Genomic DNA, 21,665 nt, shown 5'->3' with positions numbered 1-21,665 from the left:
CCTGCTGCCAGTGCGGGCACAGCCCAGCACGCCGCTGCCTGATCCTCCGGGTCACCCTCTGCAGAAGCTAGTGGCCGCAAGGGGGGCCCTCAGTGGCATCCCAACCTGGGAAGGAGGGGGCATAACAGCGTTAGTTTGTAACAGCCCCCCGCCCGCCACCCGTTGAGCAAGGGACAGGCACAGGTGGAGCAAAGCAAGAGCCGCTTTTCCAGCCACCGGAGCCGGGCAGAGGGGGCCTTCCTGTCTCCGCCATGGGGCGTGGGAGGTGGGCGGCTCAGACCTTCTACCAGCCTGGCTCTTGGCTGCCCCTTTGCAGGCCTGCTAACCCTGGCTTTCCTCCAGCGCTGAGTCCATCCTGCTCCCGTCATCACACACAGGGAGGCCAGGTCCAGGGGGGTGGGGCGGGTGCTGCTGCTGCAGCCATCTGGCCCCCTTCCTAGGCACTGAAGCCCGCCTGCTGGTGGGGCCCTTCTGCCTCGGCTTCTGTCTGCATGTCCAGGAAGGACAAGAGCTCGACAGACTAAGGGTGGGCATCCACCCCCATGCCTGTGACTCCTATTTCCCCTTGCCCAGCCTGGACGTTTCCCCCCAGCTGAAAAGCAGCAACTCCACACACCAGTGGCCGAGGATCAGCTCCTGGAGGCCCAGAGCCACGGCCTTGCTGCTTGCGCCACAGGGGAGCAGGAAGGGCCTGACGGCTGGCAGTGGGGCACAAGGTTGCGGCCCCAAGCTCCCACCCAAAGCTCCCCCTTCGCCCCAAAGAGCTGGAAGCAGGCAGGTGGATGTTCTGCCACCTTTATTATTCAGGAATAGGGTAGAACACAAGAACAGGGGCCCCCCATCGCCCACAAGCATGAAAGTAAGAGCTTCAGATGCCCCTCCCCTCACCCCCAGCATGGCTTGGGGATACCCCCCCAAGGCTGGCAATTTCTAGGGAGCTCTTACAGGGGGTGCTTGGGTGCCTGATTCTCCTGAAGCCTAATGGGCTGTGTGGACGGGGGAAGATGAAAATACACTCCGAGGCGGGCCCCTCCTTCCCACCTTGGCAGAGGGGGCAGGGGGTGCCCTAAAGTGGCAGAGCCGTGTGAAGAGGGGCCTCCCAAGAGCTTTCAGTTAATACACGATCAGCAGGAGCAAAATCCTAGCAGCTGAGGATTTATTTGCCCCCCACCCCCAGAAGGCACAACGAGCTATTTGTACAGTCAACCACGGTGGTGGGAGGGGGCAGCGAAGTCTGGACTTCTGCCCTTTTGCCCCAAGAACGGATTCTGCTTCAGGCCACGTCGGCAACAGCCCCGTCCGGAATGCCACCCCTTCGCCCCCATTCAGCAGGAGATCAAACCGGCCGCTCGTCCCTGGCCCACCTACCACGCAAAGCAAAGGGAGGGCCCTCCGAAGCACCTGCTGCACCGGACCCCCCCCACGGCTGCTCCAGGGCAGAGGGGGGGTTGCACTCTCCTGCAGCTGCTCCGAGGCAGCGCCGCATCCTGCCCTCCACCCAGGGGCTCCAAGCCCTCCACGCCAGCCCTATAAATACTACCGCCGCTCCAAGCAAACTCCGTCACGCGGCCCTCGCCGCGGCCCCTGCAACCTGCAGAAGCAGCCCTCTGCCCACTGGGTGCTGCGCTCAGCCACCTCCGCTCCTGTCGAGACAGGGGGGCTCCTCCCCACTGCCCACTGGAGAAGGGGGCACGGGAGCAGCCGCCTCGCAGAATCACTCAGTGCCAGCGTGCTCCTGCTGCAGGTTGGGTGCCGATCTCTGTCGGCGCATGCGGGGCGGGATGGGGCTCTCCAGGCCCCCAGGCCGGCGCTGCGGGTAGGGCTGGTGCTGGTAGGGGTAACAGTTATGCCTGCGTGGTGGGTGCTGCTCCTGCCCCTGCCCCTGGCCCCGGCTGCGCCTGCCCCGTGGCCCGCTTTCCAGGGAGTGGCGGCGGGCAGGCAGCTCTGGCAGAGGAGCAGGGCTGCGGTGAGGGTCAGGGCTGGGGGCCGGAGGCCTCTCCTCGCCGGGTGCCCCTTCCTGCTCCTCGCCATTGCCGCCCACCATGAAGGCGGTGCTGGGCCCCCACGAGTAGCGGTGCTGCGGGTTGCTCTTGAAGGGGAAGCGCAGCTTGCAGTCCTGTGGAGGAATGAAGCGGCCGTGGCCCCGGCGCTGCTGCAGAGGCTGCTGCTGCAGGTTCTGGAGGCGCAGCTGCTCCTGGCGGAGCCAACGAAGGCGCCCCCGGCGGAAGGCGGGGTCCTTCTTCATCAGGCGGGAGACCCGGTCCGAGCACGAGGACCCCTCCTCCTCCTGGGGAGCCGGGCCGCCCCCCTGCTCCCTTGGCTCCCCCTCGGCCGCGAGGACGTGGCCCTCCTGTGCCGAGAGCAGGGACCGCCACTCGTTCTCCAGGTCTTCGTCTTCCTGAGGAGAGAAACAGAGGAGGAGCTGGGAGGGGGGCCCAAGGACCCCAAGGGGGGCCAGGTTCTGGCCCCCTGCCCTGGTGCGGGGGAGGGGGCCAGACCCAGAGCAGCTGCAGGGAAGAGCGAGAGGCACCCCAAAGCTGCTTTGCAGAATGACTGGACGTTTCTGGCGGAGGCCGAGCAAAGGTGGTTTCTTGTGTTTATTTACTGTGGTGGGTGAATCTAGCCAGGTTTGTTGCTCAGCAAGCCAGAGTTAAGCAGGCCTGGCCTAGCGGAAGGTGTAAATGGACCCCCCAGCTGCTGAGTAACTTGGGGAAAGCCTCCCACCCGCCTGGAGAGCAGAAGCAGGGGGTCTGCTCCGCTGTACAGGCAGCGGCTCACCTGGGTCGAGATGGGGATGACCTGCTCCATCTTAACCACCCGGTCCCGCAGCGCCCGGATCTCTTCGTCCTTCATGTTGTTCTGGATCTTCACTTCTTGGAGAATGTCCGTCAGCTTGTCAATATGCGCTCGGAGGTCGCTGACTTCCACGCCCGGTGTGCCGGCCCGGGTCTCCGCGCTCCCAGTCCCTACGCCGCATCCTCCAGGGCCCTCCGACTCACCCACGCCCACCGTGTCCCAGACGTCCCGGGCCACGGCTCGCCAGCTGTCACGCTCGTTGGGGTCGCGCCTGCCGTAGAGTCGGCAGAGCTCCTTCATCTTGACAATGCTCATGGCCTCGATCTCTTGGCGGGAGTGCCGGAAGTCGTTCAGGGCCACCTCGTAACAAATCTCCTTGACCGCCTGCATCTTGAGATCGGCCAAAGTCAGCCAGCGGGGGTCCTTGGCTGCCCGTCGGCGCTGTGGAATCTGGTACACCCGCAGCGGCTCCCGCTTCTTGCCCGAGCTGGGCAGGCCGCAGCGGCGCACAATCGTCTGCACTTTGGTGGCTGGTAGCTTCTCGCGCAGGGAGGAAATGAGCCGCCAGCTCTCCTCGCACGAGCGCTTGTCAGAGTCATCACCGCTGTCCGAATCTGCGTACTGGGAATTTGGGGGAAGGAAAAAGGGATCGTCAAGGGCGTGTTCGCAGCCAGCCTCAGATAATTCCACCAGAAATAGACATGTGCCGCTAAATACAGGGAATGCATTGTGGAAAGGCAGGAAGATGACCTTGAGGAGAACATGCAGGAACCCTTACCTAGGCAAAAGGAGCTAAAGTGTTTTAAAAGTCTAGAGCAGGGTTTCTCCACCTGGGCAACTTTAAGACATGTGGACTTCAACTCCCAGAATTCCCCAGCCAGTGTATTCAAGTTGTCCAGGTGGAGAAACCCTGCTCTAGAGTGTCCAAATAACATTTGGGAGTGGCTCAGATGCTTCCCTAATTCCCTGAGCTATAAAGAGGAGGAGGAGGAGGAGGAGGAGGAGGAGGAGGAGGAGGAGGAGGAGGTCGTCCAGCACCACCAGATCGGAAGGACTTTTTTTTTATGGCCAACATCAGTCAAAGCAATCTAGGCCTCCTCTGGAGTTGATCTGCTGGCTTGGTCTGCCGAGCAGGGCTGACGTGTCTAGGGTGCACCCCTCTGCTGCACACCCGGAGCACGGAGAACGCGGCGCCGCACCCCGGAGTGTGAGAACAGTCACAGTCACGGTCACGTACCAGCCTTTGCTGTTCCAGCAGCAGATCCGCTTCCTCCTTCTCTCGCCGGTACTGGGTCTCCAGGTCCTGAAGCCTGACCACCCAATGGGGCACAAGCAGGACGTTTGAATTAGGAAATGGGGCAGGCCTTCTGTCCCCAGGGCCCCACTTCGAAAGCAGAGCTGCGGACGGACGGATGAGCTCCCCCCCACCCCCGGGCCTCGGAAAAGAAAATGGCCTGTGGGCCTCGGGGGTTGGAAAAACCCTGGTGGGCCAACCTCTGCCTCCCCCAGAGCATGGGGCAGGCCACCCGGCCTTTCTGCCCCGGCCGCCGCCCCGCCAACCCACCTCTTCTCCATCTCCAGCTTGATGTCGATGCCCTGCTTCTCCAGCAGTTCCCGCTGAGCGAAGTTCCAGTCCACCGGCTCTGCCTGGCTCTCGGGGGGGGCACTGCGCTCCCGCTCCAGCCGGGCCTGCTCAGGGTGGTTGAAGCGGAAGACGTGGTTCTTGCCCATCACGATGCGGTTGCCTGGTCAGGGAGGCAAGGCGGGGTTGGGGGAGACGTCAGCTCCGGGAGAGGAGGCTTCCGGGGGCTTCAGACAGGGCAGCAGACGCGGGAAACGCGGAGGGAAGCTGGCTGGCATATGCAGGACACCCTGAAAAGGGTGGGCAGCCAAGCCCAGGGCCCCCCGGAACCGCCCTGGCAGCACGGCCACCTGGCACGTCCAGTGGAGCCTTCCCCCCTCTCCCACTGGGCTGGCTGCCCTCGGAAAGGACTGCCGAGCAGCGAGGAGGCAGGACGCTTCAAGGGGGGACACCTCGATGGGTTCTGGACCCAGCACAACCCAGCCATGCTCAGCAAACTCAAAGCAAGCAGTGCAGCGCTGAGGCTGCGGGCACTGCCGCCTCCTTTCGCCTGGTGCATCCGCCCGAGCTGCTCCCGGGCATGACACCCACTGTGCCCCCCAGCACTACCTGATCGCAGGACCTGGGGCTCCGTCACCTGCTTCCCGTTGACGTAGGTCTCAGCCCCCTCGCACGGCTCCAGGGTGACAACAACTGCAGGTGAGACGGGCGGGGATCAGGGCACAGGGTTGCTGGGAAGCACCCCCACACCTGGTGGGGGTGAGGAAGAGTCGGCAGCACCGAGCTGCCCTGTGGAGCCGCCCAGTCAAAGGGCCCTTTGGCTAAAACGCCAGCTGGGACAGGAGCAGGCGCAGAGAAAGGAGCGCCTCTGGGCAGGGAGGCAGTTGGACCCGGGGGTCGGCGGGATGGTGACCGGGACGCCTCCCCGCCTCCCCATCCAGGGAGACACCCGAACAAGCCAATACCTGCTGCTGCCTGCTGCCCTGTGGCCGGGCACCCCTGCTCCAGGCAAGCACAAAGAGAGGGGAGAGGAACACGGTTATCCTGAAAGCGCATGCCACTGGCAGGCGCACCGGAGGAGCTCCGCGCGCCCTGAGCCTCACCTTCGCTGGTCTCGCTGGTGACGCTGCGGAAGACGCAGTGCTGCTCTCGGATGAACTGCCCGCTCAGCCGGATGTCCGCGTTCTGCTGGCCGACTCTAGGGCAGGAAAGCAGGGGAGGTCAGGCCTGCCGGGAGAGGGGTCCAGCCCTCTGTTCGTCGGCTCCCGCGCTGTGCAGCCTCACCTGGTGACGCCATCTTTGATGTGGTAGAGCAGGCACTCTGACATCAGAGGGTCCTCATTCAGGTTCACCAAGTGGGGAGTCTGGGGAGGGCAGACACTGACTTCAGCAGGAGGGCTGGGGGCACTGCCTTCCCCCAGCCTGGCCGGGGCCTTTCACTTAGTTTGCAAGCAAGCAACCGTGCACTGCTGGGCCCCGTGGGGCCGTCTTCGCACAGACGAAATATCCTTGGGGCACGGCAGGAGGTTCTTAGCAGGTCAGACTCCCCATGAGTCAATTCTAAAAGGCGGCGTTTGGGCACCCTTTCGCTGGCTGAGTGCAACACAAGGTGGCTGTCCCGCATTGGCAAGAAGCCGTTCCCGGGAAGGCCGGGCACAAGGGCAGCTGCTCTCCCCAGGTCTGCTGTGGGGCTGGAAAAGGACCCTTTCTGGGGCCGGGTAGAATCTCCTGCCAGGAAGGGAGAAGGTGCAGGAGAAGATGGGGAGGCCGGCCAGGCAGGGGGCCCAGTAACACGGCCACGCCTGCCCTTACGCGGCACCAGCACGCCGTGCTTACCTTCTTGGGGGAAAAGACGCCAACGGTGCCCCCGTCCTCTCGAAGAGCCACGCCCATCTCTGCCAGGAGGGCCTCTCTGCAGGAAAGGACAAGAGATCCCTGCCGCTGAGACCCCTCTTTGGTCATCTGAAGACCAAAGGAAACCTGCTAGCTAAGTTTGCGTCACGCGCTTCCGGTCGCGGAGGAAGGTGTTTCCGGTTGTGCGAGCGCCTAAAGCCGGCCACTGGGGAAGCGGCAGACGTCCAGTCAGCTGCATCCCAGGACCGCCACAACCTTGTCAGAGCTGCGGGCTCCACCAGCTCAGCCTCGAAGAAGAGCGGCCGGGACAGGAGAGCGGCTGGAAAGACGGGCTCTCCGCTACGGCTGGCGACATCTCGGCAGCCCCGGAAGGCGCTTCCCCAAGGCTGACGTGCTGCAGGGACCAGGAAGGGCTCCGAAGGAGAGCCCCCCAAGGGTGCACCTGCGCACTCCTCTGCCCTCCCGCGTGTATTCAACCAGCGACACCCTGGCTTCTGCCCCCCACCCCGAGTCCTGGATGTCAGGAGACCCCGAGCGTCTTATGCAGATTGTTCCATCTCCAGAGACGGAAGACCCAGGAAACGCGGGACACGCCGCTCCTTCTCTGGACCTGCTACTTTTCTGGAAGAGGAAAAGGCTGTCTCAGCCCAGGGGCACCACCCTCTTCTGGAAAAGCGCCCCAGGACGCAGATCAGCGTGGCCTGGAGGGCGGCCAGACTCAGGACACTCGACCGGCTCCGGGGCTGACAAGGCTATGGGGCCATCTGAACACCACTGCCCTGCGCTATGGGAAGCCAGCTCTCCGATGGCCCGCCCCTTCCGTGCATCAAACACGACGACGTGGAACAAAACGAAGGACGAGGCAGAGCCGAAGACGGCCACTCGGCTCGCTCCTGCCTTCAGGGGGCTCTGCTGGCCCCACGACGGCTCTTGGGCCCTACCTCCCCACCCAGACAGAGGCTCCGGAGCACCAAAACGTGCAGCCCACAGGGCAGGTCCCTCCTGGGGCCCGCTGGCGAAAGCAGCGCCCCAGAGAAGGGCGGCCGTGCTCACCTCTCCATCCGAATGGCCTCCGTTTTCCGCAGCTTTTCCTCCCACGTTTCGTTGAGTTCTGCAATGATCCTCTCCGTCTCCTGCAAGGGCGGGATGGAGGTCGCTCAGGCAAAACGGTTCTCTGCCCAAAGCCACCCTGGCACTGCGCACAAGGAGGGACCGACTGCGCTGCTGCAAGGGGAGGGGACTTGAACCATGGCAGCGGCCAGGGACCGGCTGCGGCTGGGTGGCCCCGGGCTGAGGGCTGCTCCCCTGCAGGGTCTGGCCGCTGGGAAAGGGCGGCTGCCAGGGTGGAGGTGGGAGGGCCGCTGCTGTCGGGGGAAAGCCGGGCAAAGAGGAGAACGCCATCTGCCCTTGCTCCTGGCGGGCAGACCCCAAGCCCTTGTGCCCGAGAGGGAAGGCGGTGCCCACTCCGCTGGAAGCCGGCGTTCTCCAAAGGCCCCTCACCTGCAGCCTCTCCATGGCCTCCTCCGTGCACAGCATCTGCTCCTCCGAGGCCGGGAGCTGCAGCTCCAGCTCCCCGTTGAGGGCAGCAGGGCCCAGCAGGAGAGAAGGGTGTGCCATCGAGCCAAAGGGCAAACTGGGGATGCTCTGCCTACCGCCCGGATCGGTGGGCTCCTCGGCGCCTGGAAAGACACAAGCCGAGTGAGGGGGGGTCTCCCTCCTCCTGACAAGACCTCACTTGGTTTCCCCCGACCCGTGCTGCTGGGAAAGGCTTCTGGGCAGGGGACGAGTACCCTGTGTGCCATCCCAGATCTGCCTCTCTTCCCCAGGTGCTGCTCCTACCCGAGAAGCAGGTGGCTGAGAGGCCCTGCGCAGAGAGGAGGTCCCGGAGCCTGCCCACTTCCTCCTTGAGCTCCCGGATGAGCCGGGCGTTGGGGTCCTCGTTGATGACAGCGTTGCAACGGATCTCCTTGGCGCGGTTGGCGTAACTGGGGCAGCAGGAGAGGAGAGGAGAGGAGAGAGGAGAGGGAGGGGCGCTGAGATGGAGGGGCGTGCTGAGCAGGCGGAGGAGGAGCCTGGCCTCTGCTTGGACCTTTGCCCCGGGGGCGCCCCTCCCCACCCACAGACTCCCCTCCTGAGTCCACCTTCCAGCTCACCGGAGGGTGCTCAGCGTCTCCTCGTAGTTGATGTCGGCTGGGCTGAGGGCGGCGATCATGGCCGTGCGGGAATTACCCCCTGGGAAACAGGAAAGGGGGAAAGCAGAGAGGAAGATGGGAAGAGGCCTAGCCCCCTGCCCTTTCCCGCCACGGGCGCTTGTGAGGGGCTGGAAAGAAATAGGGCTGTGCGTAAAAGAGTAAGCACATTTTGCTCTGAACCGGAACAAACCCACGGCGTTTCCAAGCTTCTGCTGAACTATTCGGGGGGGGGAGGGGAGAACGCGGCACACTTGGCTGGTTCAGTTTCAGCCGAAACAGAATCCAGAGGGGGGCTATGGGTGAAGGTGGTGGGCAGGACCCCCTCCCCTCCCCTCCCCTGCCCCCCTCCACACAGCCAGTGGCTGGACCCTCCGCTCCCTGCAAGCCCCAGCATTTTCCCGCTGCCCCCAGAGGCACCTGCCGGGAGTGGTTACTGCACAGAAGCGCCTGCGGTGCCTCGTGAGGAAGCTGCCCCTGCAGCCCCATGGCCCTCTGCGCGGGCACAAGCCTGCGCAAAACAAGACCAGCCGCGGCAGTGCTTTTCACGTGCTCGGTTTACCCAGTCGGGGTCAGAGGCAGGAGGGCAGCGGCCCTTTCCTGCTCCTGCCGTAGGAAGGTGGACCAGCCAAGCCCCCGCGAAGCCCTTCCCCAGCCCGGCGGGCAACAGCTGCCAAGCCGTGGCGGTCTCCCTCCTGGCCCCCGCCAGAGCCGCTCAGGCACTCACCCAAGTTCTCCTTCAGCAGCCAGGTGAGCACCGAGTCACGGTAAGGGATGAACTCAGCCTTCTTCTTCTTCTTGTGGCTGCTTTGCTGGGAAGGCAGGAGGCGTGAGCCGAGGGGGGGAGGGCGCCCTCCGACTCCCGGGGACCAGGGAGGAAAGGGAAGGGCGGACGCTCCGGCAGAGCCAGCCAAGCCCCGTTTCGCCCACTGCCCCCCGCTTTCCGCAGCAGAGCCTCCCAGGGGGCCTCGGCTGCAGCGGGAAGCGCCCCAGGCCAGCCCCATCTCTCGGCACAAGCAGAGCCCCCAGGGCCTGTCCCAAGAGCACCCCCAAAGATCTCTGCGTCCCCCTGGACCCAGGGAGCCCAAGCTCTTTGCTCACCATCTCAGCCAAGGCGGAGATGACCTTGCCCAGCGTGGTCAGGGACTTGTTGATGTTGGCGCCTTCCTGGAAAAGTGGGTGCGGGGGGGGAGGCGTGCCTTGTTTAGCCACACGCATCTGCAGACAGGCCCCAGCTAACGCTGCCCACCCGCCCACCCGCCACCCACCTGCCCGGAAAACAACCACCACTGCCAGCTCCTGAGTTCTTGCCTTGAGCCTCAGGCCCTTCGCGCCCGACGAGTCGGCTCGCTCGCTCCCAGCCAGGTCCACCAAGCTGATTTTGCTAACCTGGGGAGAGGGAAGAGGGGAGAGGGGAGGGCAGCACAGGATGAGGACCGCAGCCCCCAGGGGCTTCCTTCAGGGCGCCCCAGAGTGACGCGGCTGCAGTCTGGGGGCCCAAGGTGCAGCACCACCCTAAGCTCCAGAAGAGTGGCCCCTTGTCCACGCGGGCCCGGCCTGCTGCTCCTGCTCAGCAGAGGTCCAACGCAGGAACTCCACACGCACGTGCAAACCGGCCAGCGTGTGGCTTGACGTTTCTCCCACCAGAAGCCTCCTTCCAACCTCAACACTGTTCCAGTAAGGCCTCTTCAACCTTGGAAAGCTCTGTTCACCTAACAGGAGACCCCCCCCACGGCTGGGCCCACCTCCTGGACAAGGTCAGCCGTCCCACCTTCTCGGTGTCCAGGTCTGTGAGTTCGTCGTGCCGGCGCTGCGTGAAGACGATGGTGAACACGGCGTGGGAACGGCTACTGGTTTCGTTCATGTTGGTTGCAGCCACAGTCCTGGGGGGCAGATTGGGTGAGGGGGGGCTCTCTTTCCTGGAGAACCACCGGTCTGGGATCCACGTGTCCTGGTCCCAGTCCAGGCTCCCAGGCCCCCTGCCCTGGGGCCAGAAGAACGCCCACAGTCCCGTCTCCCCGCCACCAGGCCTGGGCTGGGCGTCTGCTTCCTGGCCAGCTGCGGGAGCAGAGCATCCCAAGCCCAGACCCCCAGGTGGAGGATCAAAGGAGGGCCCTTCTCCCTGGGGCCCAGACCCCGCATGGCTGCCCCCCCCCGTAGGGGCTTACCTCGCTTTATTGCCGCAGTCCATGAGGTCGGCAATGTCTTCAAAAGAAGTGACAGCCAGCTTGGAGAGGTCTTCGACGTAAGGCCCCATGATGGGGTGCTCACGCACACGCAGATTTCCACGGCTTTTGGGATTCAGGAGGTCACGCACACGCTCACAGTAGATCTCCATGTAGCTCACCTGGGGAGGGAGAGCGGGGCATTCAGGCCGAGGAACGTGGGGCGGGAGCAAGGGGGGCAGAGGCCCAACTTACCTCCACAGAACAGGACAGGGAGGGCGATGCGTCCTCCGCCACTCGGACAAAGAGGTCTTCGCAGAGCTGGAGGGAGAGGGAGGGGGAGGGGGAGTCAGGGCTGGAGGGCCAGGTAAGGGGTGGGGTGGATTGGTTCTCCCTCCCTCCCTCCCTTTTTAGCCACACATCCCAGCAATGGGGGGCGGGGGCTGAAGGGCCAAAGTTTGCGGAGAAGCAAACAGTGGCAGGAGACGATCACGAAGGGGGTCTCCTGCCCAGGACCCTGGGTCTCATTCGCAGCAGCCCCTTGCCTCCAGGCACCTGAGGGATGATGCCCTGCTGGCCCTTCTCCTGCTTGCCCATCATGGTGTACGACTTGCCAGCCCCCGTCTGCCCGTAGGCGAAAATGCAGACGTTGTAGCCCTCAAAGGCGTGGCACAGCATCTCCTCTCCGATGTCTCTGTAGACCTGCCGCTGGGAAATGAAGTGGGGGTCCTCCTCCTGGAAGAGAGAGATCCTTGCATGGGGTGCCCGATGCAAGGCCGACCTCGTCAAGCGAGGGCGGGGTGGGGCCTCCCCCGGGGCAGCCGACACTCACCGAGGTGTGGGACCAGTAGGAGTAATCAAAGGTGAAGGTCTTGGGGGCATCTTTGGCCTGCTTGGGGTTGGCGATGCCTGCAGGGAGGGAGAAAAGGGAAGCCCCTCTGGCTAGACCCACCATTCCCAGCCCTCCTAGTGATAGAGGCAACTGGGGGAGGGGGCTGCCTTCCCACAGACAGGAGCGTCTGTCGGGGAACGCTGCTACAGATCATGGCTCCCCACGATCCTGGCCAGTGTGATCTGAGGCCATGGCTACCTGCAAGGCTCATAGGCAAGGCAAGGGAGGTCTGGGCTGGGATACCCGAGGGGGGCTGCCGGGAGGCATCTGCCAGCTCCCACCGTGGCCTAAGCGGACCCTGCCTGCCTCCCAGGCACGGACGTGGCACATTCTGGTGTGGAATCAAACGGCTTTTCTCGCAGCATCCAAGCCAGATGCAGGAGGTGACAGGAGGGCAAGGCAGGACTTGAAGGCAGGAGTCCGCTCCCTCCCCCACTGTTGCCCCTCCCTAACAAGCCAGGGGTAGACTGCTGTTCCCCTCGGAGCCTCTGCTCGGCTCTTATTCGCAGTCAAATTCAGCCTTTGGAAGTGAAACAGAGCGTTAACTCTGTCCATCAGCGCCTGAAGATGATCTGCCCAGCGCCGTTCCCTCACAGGCCTCCCTGGCAGGGTGCCCCTTGGCGGCACACCTGTTTCATGACCTCATTCTGCTTCCTTCAGTCCGCACGGGGGCCCCCGCCTGAGAGTCCCCAGGACTTACAGAAGGAAGCTTGCTTGGGCCGGATCCCCGCAGGAGTGCTCCCAAACCAGGGGGGCCAGAGCCAGAGTAGAGGGGCTGCCGAAGAGGACCTTTGTGGGGCGCTGCGCTAGTCCGGGAGAGGTGCCTGGGAGTTTCGTGCCCAGCGGCCACCCAGAAATGGGGCTCTGCTCCGCAGGGAAGCAGTTAAGGTTCCCCTTCCCCCGGGGACACAAGCCCCATTTGCAGCAGCTCAGGGCCAAGCATGGGGCCAACTGACTTCGGCCAACTGACTCAGGGCCAAGCATGGGGCTTCGGCAGCTGGAACGGGTTGGGCTTGGCGCTGCTTCTTCCTTGGTGAAGCTCGCAAAGGAGAAGGACCATCGGAGGAGGCCGGATCATCTTCCCCCAATAACTCCCCCCCCGCATTTTAGGGCAGGCCTTTGGAGGTGACCTGAGCCCCACCTCTGCTGCTGGGAGACCCGAGGGGAGCCGGGCCGGGGCCATGGCTAGTCCCAGCTGCAGCCCCCCCATCCTCCCCAGCAGAGGCTGAAACACCAGGCGCGTCACCCCATCGCCCGGCTGCTCTCAGGCACAGGGGCCACGCCCGAGGATTCCTCAGGGCTCTCCAGCCCTTCTCAACTCGTAATTCCTGGACGTTTGATGGATGCGCCTCCAAACTCCGAAAGGCAGGCAGAAACTCACAGGTCGTTGGTCCCTGCATCTGGATGACGCACGTCGCAGCCTGGCTGATTTCGCGGGCGTTGAAGGGACGCACCCGCACGGCCACTTTGACGGACGCACCGGCCATCCTGGCTCCGTCCTGGCAGCAGCTCAGAGGGAGGGGTTACCTGCAGGACAGAGTGGGCGGGAGCGGCCTTGAGCCTTTTCTCCGTTTGGCGGGAGGGCGGGGGGGTTACAAGCCAGCCCCGAATGGGGTCAGGCCTTGCAAGGGAAATGCAGAGCAAGGAGGCGGCCGAGCCAAATCACATCTCTGTGTGCCCCTGCCGTGCCCCTCCCACCCCAGAGTTCACCCTGAACTTTTCTGCACCTACGCAATCCAATTCTCTTCTTTGGCACCTACGCAATCCTCTCCTAGTGGCAATCCAATTCCTCTGCCCGACCCCGACCCCACAGGCAGAAGGCTTCCTACAACCCACATTTCTCCGGCAAAGGACAGAGACCTCCAGGCAAACCACACGCCAGGGCTGGACGGGCTGGGCCCTTTCAAGGAACAGGCTGGACAACCCTCCGCCCCCCTCCAATATCGCACACACACCCATCCTCAGGAAACGGAGCACTCCCCCTTCCCCATTTGCGATGCTGAGCAAAAACCTCCAGGAACGGGATGGCCAGGAAACGCCACTTGGCCCACCAGCCCTGCCAGAGCGAGCGGCGTTGCGGAGCTGAAACAACAGACTCAGCAAGGCCCCAGCGCCTCCTCTTGGGATGGGAGGGGGGTCAGCCTTCAGTGGAGGCCGAGCCCCACCAAGGAAGGAGGTCGCCCGTACAAAGCACCCGGAAGACCAAGCGCAGCAAAAGTCTGATCTGTCGGGTGACGGAAGAGCCGCAAAGCCTCGATTCGATGTTTGTCCTTCCCTTCGAAATCCTCAAAGCCACAAGATGGGAGATGGGCAGTTGCCCCGTGTGCCAATGTGCTTTGAAAGCAGGCACTAGCCATCCTGGCAGAGTCTGCTTAAATCCGCCCAGAGGCCAGGACAGCTCCTGGAGGCCTGCTGTGGGGCCCCTTGCCAGAGGCCCACATATTCTCTGGTCCAGAAAGAACAAAGAAAGGGGTGGGGGAGAACTCCTTCTGGACCAGCCTTTCCTGCCTGCCTTGACACCTTCCAGATAGGCTGCCAGCGGGCCCGGCCCTGAGAAAAATGGTCCAAACAGCAGAGCAACTGGGCAAACCGAGCGGATCACGCAGGGCCCAGGAAGATGCTGCCGGATCACACAGCTGCAACTTACTCTCCTTAACTTTTTTAAGGACAGAGAGCGGGGGGAGAATGGCTGGGGAGGGGGGTCGCAGAGACAGATGGTGCCGGACTGGCACCAGAAAGCACGTAGGCAGGGGCCAGACTTCTCCTTGCAACCCGAGTCCCTCTGTCCCCACCAGTCCCCCTTCCAGGGGCCCACACTTAAATGCCAGGAGAGAAGCCGAAGCCCCAGCCCCCTGCCCAGGCCTGTTCTCCAGGCGGCAGAGCAGTGGGTGAGAGGAAGAGCAGAGGGGTCTCCATCACACCACCCCAGCAGCTCAAGGAAGTGCAGGTCATTGCAGAGAACCCGGGCATGCGGGCATCTGCCCCACGCCAGAGGAAGGCCTCTCCCCTTTTGGGCACAGCGGCTCCTCCCCCAGCGGGGCGGCCCCAGCTTCCCAAAGGCATGAGCAAAGTGCCCAGGACCAGAAGCGCACCGTCCCCGCAAGCACACGGACCAGCGTAGCGACTCCAGATACGCCCCATCAGGATACTTCTGCCTTTGGCGGGGACGGGGCCAACACCGGTAATGCGCCAGGCCGGAGGGAGAAGGGTCTGCTGCCCAGCAACCCTCTCCCTGGGAGCTCAGGCCATCTGATGCCACCCCACCACTGCTGGCATCTTCCCGGGCGGAGCACCAACGTTCAAGAAAAGAGGCAGGGTCGGCTCTTCCAAGCTGGCGGCATCTTTTGCGAGCAGGACTTCAGTGGCACCCAGGTTTGCAAGCTGCCTGGAACCTTGGGGTGCCTCTCGGGTACTCAGCACATCTCCTCCCACTAGAGGCCTTGAAGGCCGCTCACCACTGTTTTGGCTCAGTGGACCACCACCCACCTCTCGGCCGCCCTTAAATCTCAGCGCCCCCGCCCTGTGCCTGGAAGAGGGGCCGGTTGCTTCCCTGGGAGGATCCCCTGGCCGGGAGGTGGGGCGGCAGTCAAATCCGAGGAGGAAGAACGCGTTGCCTTGGGATCTGGACCGGCCACGTCTTTCCCCTCCCCTCACATGTCCCTTTGTGATTCTCTTCCTGGAAGCACCAACCAGACCCCCAGCCTGGACGGGGCACCAAGGTCACCCCGCTTGGGCAGCCAGGCTGTTCAGGGAACCTGTCCGGGTTAGGCTAGACCCCTAACCCTGAGTCAACTCCCCACCCCCACCCTCATTACCCCAACAGGTCGGCAGCCTTTCCAGCAGACCCCGATGAGAGGGCCCTCCTGCCTGGGGGGCCAGGTCGGGGGCAGCAGCCTCTCAGTCCCACAGGCGCCCAGATCTGCCTTTCCTTTAAAGCTGCGGCAGCCGTGCCCATCCCCACATCTCCGCGCGTCTGGCCTAAAGGGCCGACCCGTCAAACGTCTCCTGAATCCTGCGTCACGCCAAGGGCCGAGAGTCCCCGACTGTGTCTTTCGCAGCCAGGCAGAATCTCCCAGCCCTCCTGCAGACCTGCCCTTCCCTCTCGCTCTTCCTGCTCCTCCGAGCCCTACAAGGATTTGGGAAGCTGCCGTGGCGGAAACCCATCACGGCTAGTCCCAGACGCGGACTACGCGCTCCGTCTGCCACCAACGGAATTCTTGCCGGAAACCGACAATCTCAAGAGCCACATCCAGCTAAAATCACGCACGGGAAGTTGGGCAGGGGCCTATGCTAGTGCCACTGTTTGCCCCTCAGCTGCGGCACGGAGGGACCTCTGGGGAGCCTCCGAGGTCACGGAGGGCCTCCCCGCCCTAAATGATCTGTAAGTCTCCCCGCAGATTTTGTGTGCGCAAGTCACCTTGGGCCTCACCGACTTCCCCCCATTGTGCAAGCCCTCCCTTGATCCCAGCTGCTGCTTCCTGGGGAGTTTGTGCAGAACCCGAGCCGAGATAAACACCGGGAAGTGCCCTCGCCTGGCATGCAGCAGAGTGGGAAGACGAAGGCTCGATGAGTCACGGCAACGCCACACGCGCACGCATGCTCCCTTGACTGGGGGCCGAGGGGCGCAAGGTCTGGCCGCCTTCTGCCGAGGGGCCTGGGCCCCCGCCAGGTCCCCGCTTAGGAGGACGGGAGGGGGAGGATCCCCAGCTCCTCCTAGGAACGTCCCCAAAGCTCACGAGAGGAGGCCGGCCTGCCCGCCCAGGAAGGGGGCCTCTCCAGGCTGGACCAAAGCGGCAGAATCACCAGTCCCTGCCACGGGCTCCGCGTGCGGCCTGTCCCTAGAGGCGGGCAACTCCCGCCCCGGGCCTGGAGCGCAGGGCCCAAGCGCCTCTCCTTCCACAATGTGAGGCCAAGGACATGGGAGCCCAGCGCGGGGATCGAAAAATAAGCCTCTTCGCTCACATGACGGCTGATGACAGCGAGAAAGAAATTATTTTTAGCAGAGACAGCTGTTCCCTGGCAACCAAGGCCTGGAAGAGAGACGGAGGGCGTCAGTTGAGCCCTGGCACAAGGGCCTCCTTTTCCACCCGACTCCCTGCACACCTACGCACCCTGGTGCTGCAAGAGACGTGGGCTATTGCACAAGCGCCACATTGACGAGCGCACCAGGGTCCCGCCCGCCTCTTCCCAGGAGCGACTCGAGAGCTAGCCGGCCCGCCATGCAGAGTGGGGGTCTCCCGCCTGGCCGTCTCGAGGAAAGGCGCCCCAGGTGGAAGGGGCAGGTCAGAGGTCAGATGTACACGCAGGAGCTTCCCACTTTGGGGCCAGGCATGGGGGCGCGTGGCGGTCTTTCTGTCCGGCATCAACAGCAGGGAGGTGAACTGCCTCCCGCCAGGCCTTGAGCCCCTGAGCCGAATCAGCTGGGGGACGCCGGGCTGGGCCGGCAGCAGAGGAGAGCGTTCTGCCCAGGTTAGCTCATGAGGCCGTTTCCCAAGAAGGAAAAAGCCCGAGGCAAAACATTCTGTTCATTAATTCTTCCAGGGAGGCTCCAGACCCTCAGTCTGTGGCCGAGCGTGCACTTGTGCAGATATTCCAGAAGGGCAGGAACGTGAGTCAGGGAGCCAGCACCTCCACCAGGAGCTCCCGCCTCTCCTGGGTGCCGCCCAGCCCAGCCCAGCCCCTCTGCCAGGGCGCAGGCGGTGAGAAAAGGAAAGCCACCTTGGCTCAGGGAGCTCCTTGGGGAGGCAAAGCCAGCGGCCCCCATCCCTCTTGCCCCTTTGCCCAGGGACATGCGAGAAGATGCTGCTGCCAGCCTTTTGCCCCTTGGCCCCACACCTCCTCGGCAGGCCCCTCTTGACTTTACCCTGCCCTGAGGTGCCCCCCAGGGAGGAACAGGCTTTAGAGACCGAGAGGGGAATACTGGCCAGGCAAACCTTTGTTCTGCGCTGGCGTGATTTTCCTTGTCTTAATCTTCCCCGGCAACAAGGGGCAGAGTGCAAAGAGGCAGAGCGAAAACGCCTGCCACACGTGCTCCGAGAGGAAAAAGCCGTTCTCCTCTGCCTTCTCATTCCTGCAAACTCTCCCCCTTCCTGCGTCGCAAGCCACAGAACAAAAGCCCACCCTTTGCTGCTTCACCAGAGTCGCTAGGAGACCCCTGCCAACCACAAGCGCTACCCACCCGAGGGTGGCGGAGGGCTCCCCAAGAACCAAGGCAAACGCAGGCTAAGCTTTGAGGCTGCCCCCCAGCCAGGTGGAGACCCCTTCAGAGGGAGAACGCAAAGGTGGGCAGGCCACGCCACGCCACGCCACTTTGGCTGGGCCCAGGTTTCCATCGGGTTGGTGGGCACGAGCTGGAAGGAGCCTCTTCTTTCCTGTCCCTTAAAACCACAACAAAGAGAGGGCACAGCTTTGGCGGGCATTAAATGGGCCCTCCCAGGCCCTTCCAACCCCCCTCTCAAAAGCTGCCTTGCTCTGTTGGAGCCCCGTCTCGGGCTGGGAAAAACGGTCCCAGCCCTTTTCCCTCCGAACCGCTCCCGGGCCCAAGCACTTCTCAAAAGCCTCTTGGCAGGGCACTGCCAGGCCCTCTCCCTCACCCGCTTCAGCTCCAGGAGCGGCAGGTGGCTGTCATCGCAGGGCCAATCAAGGCACCTCCTGTGTCAGCGCGCCGCCCGAGCCAGACCTCTCTGGGCTCCCGCTTGCCGCGGACTGACCGCCCCCCACCTGCCCACAGAGCGACCGCAAGAGCAGGAGGCAAGAGCAGGAGGAAGAAGCGTCTGCGGCGGGCAGCCATCCTTTCCAGGGCAAATCTGACTGCGCGCCAACCTAAGAGGACGCTGCAGGATCACAACTCCTTTCTGATCCCGGCTCAGCAACCCAGACCGAGGCCGCATTGAAGCCCCGCCACTTCAGCGGAGGGCTTTTCTGGTGAGGTCCCCATCCGGCTGATGCCCCGCAGAGTCGCTGGGGCACACAAAGACGGGGGTGCTCAGCAAAGGGGAAGGAGTGGGGGAAAGCCTCCCCCTCGGCCTTCTTCCAATGCTCCCCTTTCTCCTGACAAGCCCTGCCCCGCTTCCTTGCTCGGGCGGAATCTGCACTGGCTTCCCCAGCAGGCGTGTCCCCAGCCTAAAGACCGGGTGAAGCTCTTCAGCACCCCACCAAAGGTCCAGACGTGCGATGGCACTCCCCCGATCCCCCATCCGAGGTGGGGAGGGCCCAGAGGCACCAGTGGGACTCTGGGAAGGGGCGGGAAGGGTTTCTTTGGTCCTGCCGGAGCACCAGTGGAACTCAGCCACCAGATGGGGGCTGGACTTCAGCCACCCACCAGGACACACGGCCGAGTGCCCAAACTACTGTACACTGAAGCCAGCCAGGCTTACTGCAGGGTGAAAAACTAGCCAAGCTCGCCTGCCCACAGGAGGCTGCTGCCGTGGAGTGCCAATAACTGAGACCATTCTGGGACACCCGGCCGGCAGGGGAGCCTGCCAGGCAACTGAGGGGGCAGGGCGCTAAGACTTTAATTAATGCTTCTCCAGCCCCAAGTCGTGCTAATCACAGAGCAGGTAGGAAGCAGGCACGCACCCCAAGGAAAGCCAAACCCTCTCGGCCCCAACATTTCCCCCTCCACAGAGGGCCTGGGAGTCCCCGTGGGCAAGAGAGCTTTCCCCAAACCGGAAGGAGGCTGTCAAGCCCAGATCTGCTGCTTTCTGAAAAGGAGGCATTTTGCTCCACCAAATTACAGGCCTAAGGGAAGTGCGGCACCTTTGATCTGGGTGGGTAAGGTAACCCAGGGCTGTAATCAGGCCAGGGACCCCCGCAGAGAGCAACGTGCCAGGACGACTGCTGCAGCCCAGCACCGGCAGCAGCGCGAGCAGGGAGGGACTGCTGCTTTGCAAGGCAGAGACTCCACTCTGGGTGGCCGGGAGCTCTCTGCGACGCGGCGGGGGCTGCACTTCATCAAGGCCGGGAGGCCGCCAGTGCCTCCCTGCTCCACGGTTATTAGGAGGACAGCGAGACCGAGCAGGCGAAAAACCCTTCAAGAGAGCAGGGCAGCGAGAGAGCAGGGCAGCGAGAGAGCAGGGCAGCGCCTCGCTGCAAGCCTGGGCGGGGAGAGCCGTCGAGCATGGCGAGGATTCCTACCACAAGGAACCTGAGAGGCCCCAGGGGGCCCGGTCCCTCCCACAGGGAGCAGGCCTCCTCCCGCGGTGGGCGCAGCGCAGAGAGAAGCCCAAAGCGGGATCCTCCCAGCGCTAAAGAGCCCAGCCGCCGCTCCTGCGGCCCGCGAGCCCCTTCCTCGCCGGATGCCGGAAGAGTCAGCGAATCAGAGCCTCTCACTCTCTCACAGATCACATCGGGGCAGGAATCCTGGGGAGGAAGTCCCAACGCCCCGTGGACCGGTCGTCGGGGTGGGGAGAGGCCTCGTCTCCTGCAAAATGTCACACGGCAGGTCGCCCGCAGAAGGCAGGTGGCACACGCCCATGTTTTGATCTCTGCCCGGCAGCTCCGAAGGGAAACATGAACTCCCAGGAAGGGCGAGGAGAAGGGCAAGGCAACATTCTTGGCTGGCTCAGCCGCGGATGAAATTCTCAGGACCTCTGCTTGGCGCTAACCGGCTCCAAGAGCACGCCTTGTGGGGCAAGCGGAGGCAGAGGAGACGGCGGGTGGCTTGGCTGCTGAGGGGGCCGGGGAGCAGCAGCTGACCAGGAAAGGGGGACCCCAACGGTGGGCCCACATCGAACGGCACGCCCAGGGTTCAAAGGGAAGGCCAGGCAGCACAGGAAAGGCACTCAAAACCAAGCCGAGCGTCAGGAGGGGCCTTTCCCCAGGTGCCAGGGGCCACCTGTCCCTTTGGGATCGAGATCGGCCGGCTCCTCCCCCGAGGCCGGTGCCCGTCTTGGCCTCCTCTGGAGCCACCACATGGCCGGCTGCCACTCCCCCAGGAATCCTCTCCAGCTGCGAGAAGGATCTCCACCAGGCGACCCACGGCCCACAGACTGGGCTTTCCCCACATCTGCCCTGGGCGGAGGCGAAGTCACAGAGCTCCAGACAAGCTCTGACCCGAACGCCAAGCTCAGGACAGCAAAAGGGAGGGGAACGTTGCGGGAGGCGGGACGGGAGGCAAAGAGATGCCGGCGGAAAGTGCCAAAGGCGACGGGCACCTGGAGGGCTGCCCCAGACGCAGCAGAGGCTACCCTGTGGCAGAAGAGGACCCGGGGTCTGCAGGAAGGGGGCCAAAAATCCAGGACGGCGGCCGCAACGCCACCGCAGCACGGCGAGCGAGCCGAGACAGGGCACCTGGGGAACCCCCTTTGACTTGCGGGCCCCCGGGGAACCGGGAGGGGTTCGCCGCAGGGAAGGCGAGCTGGAGCGAGCCGCCTCGGAGCGCGGCCGGGGCCCGCGGGAGAGCCCGTGCCGGCGAACCTGCCCCGTCGGCCTTTGGATCCGGAGAGCCGCGGCAGGCCTGTTCCGCTCGCGGAGGGCCAGCAGCCGCTCCGGGCCGGCTGCCGCGGGGCTGTCCACCCGCCGCTCGGCCACAGCTGGGCCGCTCGCAGGCCGCTCCCGCACGCCGGCGAGGGCGGCGGGGCTGCGGCCGCTCCCCGGGGCCGAGGGCGCGGGCCCCGCCGCAGACCCCCCGAGCCGGGCCAGCCTGCTAAGAACAGCGCGCCGCGTCCTGCCGCGACCCCCGCGCCGGAGGAGAGCGGAGGGCGAGTGCGGCGAGGGGCCTTCCCCCGCTGGGCGGCCGCGCCCGGCCCCCTCCCCTCCCCTCCCGCCCCCCCACCCGCCGGAGGGGTCCCGAGCCCAGCCGCGGCGCGTCCCCTCCCGGGCGCCGCTCACCTTCCGCGGCCGCCGCTCCGCCGCGCCGCGCCGCGCCGCGCCGCGCCCGCTCGCTCGGGAGTCGGCGGGCAGCGCCAGGGAGGCGAGGCAGATGCCGGCCGGGCGGGCGGGGCGGGGCGGGGCGGGGCGGAGTGTCGCGAGACCGGGCAGCGGAGCCCGGCCCCCGGCGCAGGGTCGCGCTGCAGGGCGCCGGGCGGGCCCGGCCCGCGACGGCCCCGCGAGGGAGGACGGGGCCCTCCCCGGCCGCCCCGCCGCGAGAGCCGCCGCGGCCCAGGACCGGTCTCGCGGGGGCGCCCGGGGCCTGCGGGGGGCGAGGGTCTTTCCGCGGACCCCCGCCTCCCCCGGACCCCCCGCAA

The 21,665-nt window shown here is 64.7% G+C and overlaps 1 protein-coding gene across 4 annotated transcripts; it reads right to left on the bottom strand.

The window, feature by feature from the left end:
- Positions 1-1,536: 1,536 nt before the first annotated feature.
- KIF1C (kinesin family member 1C) lies at positions 1,537-21,516 on the bottom strand. Of its 4 annotated transcripts, none has more exons than XM_088142048.1 (22): positions 21,310-21,516; positions 12,860-13,005; positions 11,419-11,495; positions 11,142-11,321; positions 10,842-10,907; positions 10,590-10,768; positions 10,193-10,304; positions 9,733-9,810; positions 9,523-9,588; positions 9,149-9,233; positions 8,386-8,464; positions 8,072-8,217; positions 7,733-7,911; positions 7,286-7,365; positions 6,215-6,290; positions 5,663-5,742; positions 5,344-5,576; positions 4,988-5,071; positions 4,361-4,541; positions 4,034-4,106; positions 2,779-3,417; positions 1,537-2,398 (listed from the first exon to the last, which is right to left on the bottom strand). In XM_088142048.1, exons 2-22 carry the CDS (start codon positions 12,963-12,965, stop codon positions 1,715-1,717), a joined length of 3,483 nt encoding a protein of 1,160 aa, XP_087998174.1. In that variant the 5' UTR covers positions 12,966-13,005; positions 21,310-21,516; the 3' UTR covers positions 1,537-1,714. The 4 variants fall into 4 exon arrangements, with proteins under 4 accessions (XP_087998174.1, XP_087998177.1, XP_087998175.1 ...); XM_088142051.1 differs by having other exon boundaries at positions 5,482-5,576; XM_088142049.1 differs by lacking the exon at positions 21,310-21,516 and adding an exon at positions 16,215-19,599.
- Positions 21,517-21,665: the final 149 nt, after the last annotated feature.

Source organism: Python bivittatus, unplaced genomic scaffold (assembly GCF_059951505.1).
Source record: "Python bivittatus isolate LINGU-HERP-01145 unplaced genomic scaffold, Pbiv_v1 ctg000370_np1212, whole genome shotgun sequence".
NCBI classification, from domain to species: Eukaryota; Metazoa; Chordata; class Lepidosauria; order Squamata; family Pythonidae; genus Python; species Python bivittatus.
The sequence above is the reverse complement of the archived record's forward strand: the minus strand, read 5'-3'. Positions and strand labels throughout refer to the sequence as shown.

What these genes read in the sequence shown, in the direction of transcription:
- KIF1C (XM_088142048.1), bottom strand. Translation starts at nt 12,965, where the DNA reads ATGGCCGGTGCGTCCGTCAAAGTGGCCGTGCGGGTGCGTCCCTTCAAC. An exon ending in GAGACGCTGAGCACCCTCCG is followed by an intron (nt 8,218 to 8,385) that starts GTGAGCTGGAAG and finishes CTGCTGCCCCAG; the next exon opens with TTACGCCAACCGCGCCAAGG. An exon ending in ATCAAAGATGGCGTCACCAG is followed by an intron (nt 5,577 to 5,662) that starts GTGAGGCTGCAC and finishes TTCCTGCCCTAG; the next exon opens with AGTCGGCCAGCAGAACGCGG.